Source organism: Etheostoma spectabile, chromosome 14 (genome assembly GCF_008692095.1).
Source record: "Etheostoma spectabile isolate EspeVRDwgs_2016 chromosome 14, UIUC_Espe_1.0, whole genome shotgun sequence".
Classification (NCBI taxonomy): domain Eukaryota; kingdom Metazoa; phylum Chordata; class Actinopteri; order Perciformes; family Percidae; genus Etheostoma; species Etheostoma spectabile.
This window is the reverse complement of record NC_045746.1, coordinates 2,407,637-2,409,618: the sequence shown is the minus strand read 5'-3', so window position 1 is coordinate 2,409,618 and position 1,982 is coordinate 2,407,637. Positions and strand designations below refer to the sequence as shown.

Below are 1,982 nucleotides of genomic sequence, written 5' to 3'. Positions count from 1 at the left end.
GAGGTATGCAAGGCAAAACGACACAGGAGAGGCATGTGCATTTGCAGACGGTGAGAATAATAAACATAGTGAAGCCAAAAGGAGGCTATGCTCTGTGAGGCTAATTAAAAAAATCCCTCCCTCCATCTCCTCCACCTCCTCCTTTCTGCACAACATTCAATCACTATTTCTGTATCCCCCCTGCTCGTTAAGTCAAATCTTGTCAGATCCCATAGATGTGTGGTAAATCTTTAGATTTGAACATGCATTTTATATTGCCTTTATATAACCATGTCAGCTAAGCTGGAGGAACACATCTGTCTTATCAAATCTCTGTTGGATAAATGTAGTTTGATGTGTGCAGGCTTGATTTTTATTTTGCAGTATTACCAATTCATTCTCATGTCTCCAGTGAAGAAAACACAGTTTATTTTTTGTTATTCTTTGCATATGTGTTGTTGTTTATATACTGTATAACCATAAAAGGAATACAAATTCTAACCTGCTGTTTTTAGCCGCGCGACCTTAATTTGGGTTAAAAGATGTGATTATCAGTAATGCTTTAGTGTGTGCATCCAAAGCCACAATCATGATTTAGTTTCAGTTCCTATTATCCTATGTATGTATTGGTTTAGCTAAATAAATCAATTAGGTTTTAATATTGCATCATACTAGGTTGTCAGACACCTGCACATCCTGAGTGATAACATTAGTTGGATGTTAAAGTAACAAGTTTAATCTTTATTGCCCCAGGCCTATGGTTTTCTATGTTGTTATGTGTTGTATTTTAATTTATTAAGTATAAAACAAAAAAATCCAAAGTGGATCAGGTGAATAAAGACGTTAGCGTCCTGCTCTGACGTTATCCTCGGTCACAGAGGACAACGCACTGCCATTGTTTTGTCAGGCATTGTGTTGCACAGAATAATGGGCTGCAAAGTACTGATGGATGTCCATCCTGGAGGCAGAGGTTCGCAAATCTTTCTGTTTATTTTACACTTACGCCAGGACCAGATGGGGAGGTTTCTGACATAAGAAAATAAAAAAAGCCTTAAAAAAAACGACCCCTGTTTTCATAATCAGCGATAAGTATTTCAAAGTATTTTAAGTATTCATCTCTGTGACTGACAACTAACCTGACATTACTTAAACTGTTTGATTCAGTAAACTCCTTCCATCTGGTACTTCAGGCATGCTGAACAAATGGGAAGAATTATTCTCAAATAACCTACTAAAGGATTCACTTATTCCTGCTAACTTAAGGCCTGGTGTCAACTTTCACTCTATGAGCCCTTTGAACTAAAAGCTCACATACACAGAAGCCACTCACCACTAGTCCCAGCACTAATGTGCGGACCCGCTCGCCGATTTCAGGTGAGATGTCATTGCCAAACTGCTGTAGAGTTGTGAGAAAGCGCTTGAGCTTGCTGAGCTGCCGGGCGCCGCAGGCCGGCGGCAGCTGCTGGTTGGCCAGAGAGGATGAGGAGGAGGAGCTAGGACCATTGCTGTAGCCGTTTGGAGGAGATGGAGCACCGTTAAGCGCTGTAGGAGAGTGGCTGCTGCCATTGGTTACTGTGTGAGACAAGGACATAAAGAATAGTGTTCAGAGAAAGGAGAGCAAAATGAGAAATATTTCATAAAAAACTGTGATTTCACCACCACAAACAACCTAAAATCCCTGACTGTGCCTTTAACAAACACCAACAAAGGAAATAACATACGCCAGCTTCACTGAGACAAAACCACTGATTTGGAATGATTTACATTCCCCTGAAAACATTCACAATCCTCAACATTTGTTTCCAATCATTGCAGCTCGTTTGATCCTTTGCGGCATCCTCTCATAAAAAACATATTTCTGTATTTGGAGACATGTTGCCTCTCTGCACCCCCTTCTCCCTTTGCCTCCCTCCCTGCAGTCTAAACAAGCAGGGACAGTGTGACCCCCCCCTGTCATGCCAGAGCACGGGAGCAGTGTGTGTGTGTGTGTGTGTGTGTGTGTG

At 41.4% G+C, this 1,982-nt stretch overlaps 1 protein-coding gene across 5 annotated transcripts in view; it reads right to left on the bottom strand.

Annotated features, from left to right (window-relative positions):
* runx1t1 (RUNX1 partner transcriptional co-repressor 1) overlaps positions 1-1,982 on the bottom strand; it is a 61,036-nt gene that overhangs the window by 16,255 nt on the left and 42,799 nt on the right. For all 5 annotated transcript variants that reach the window (XM_032536358.1, XM_032536352.1, XM_032536356.1 and 2 more), the window contains exon 3: positions 1,310-1,551. In XM_032536358.1, coding sequence (XP_032392249.1) covers positions 1,310-1,551 — 242 coding nt within the window. The remainder of the gene's footprint in view (positions 1-1,309; positions 1,552-1,982) is intronic.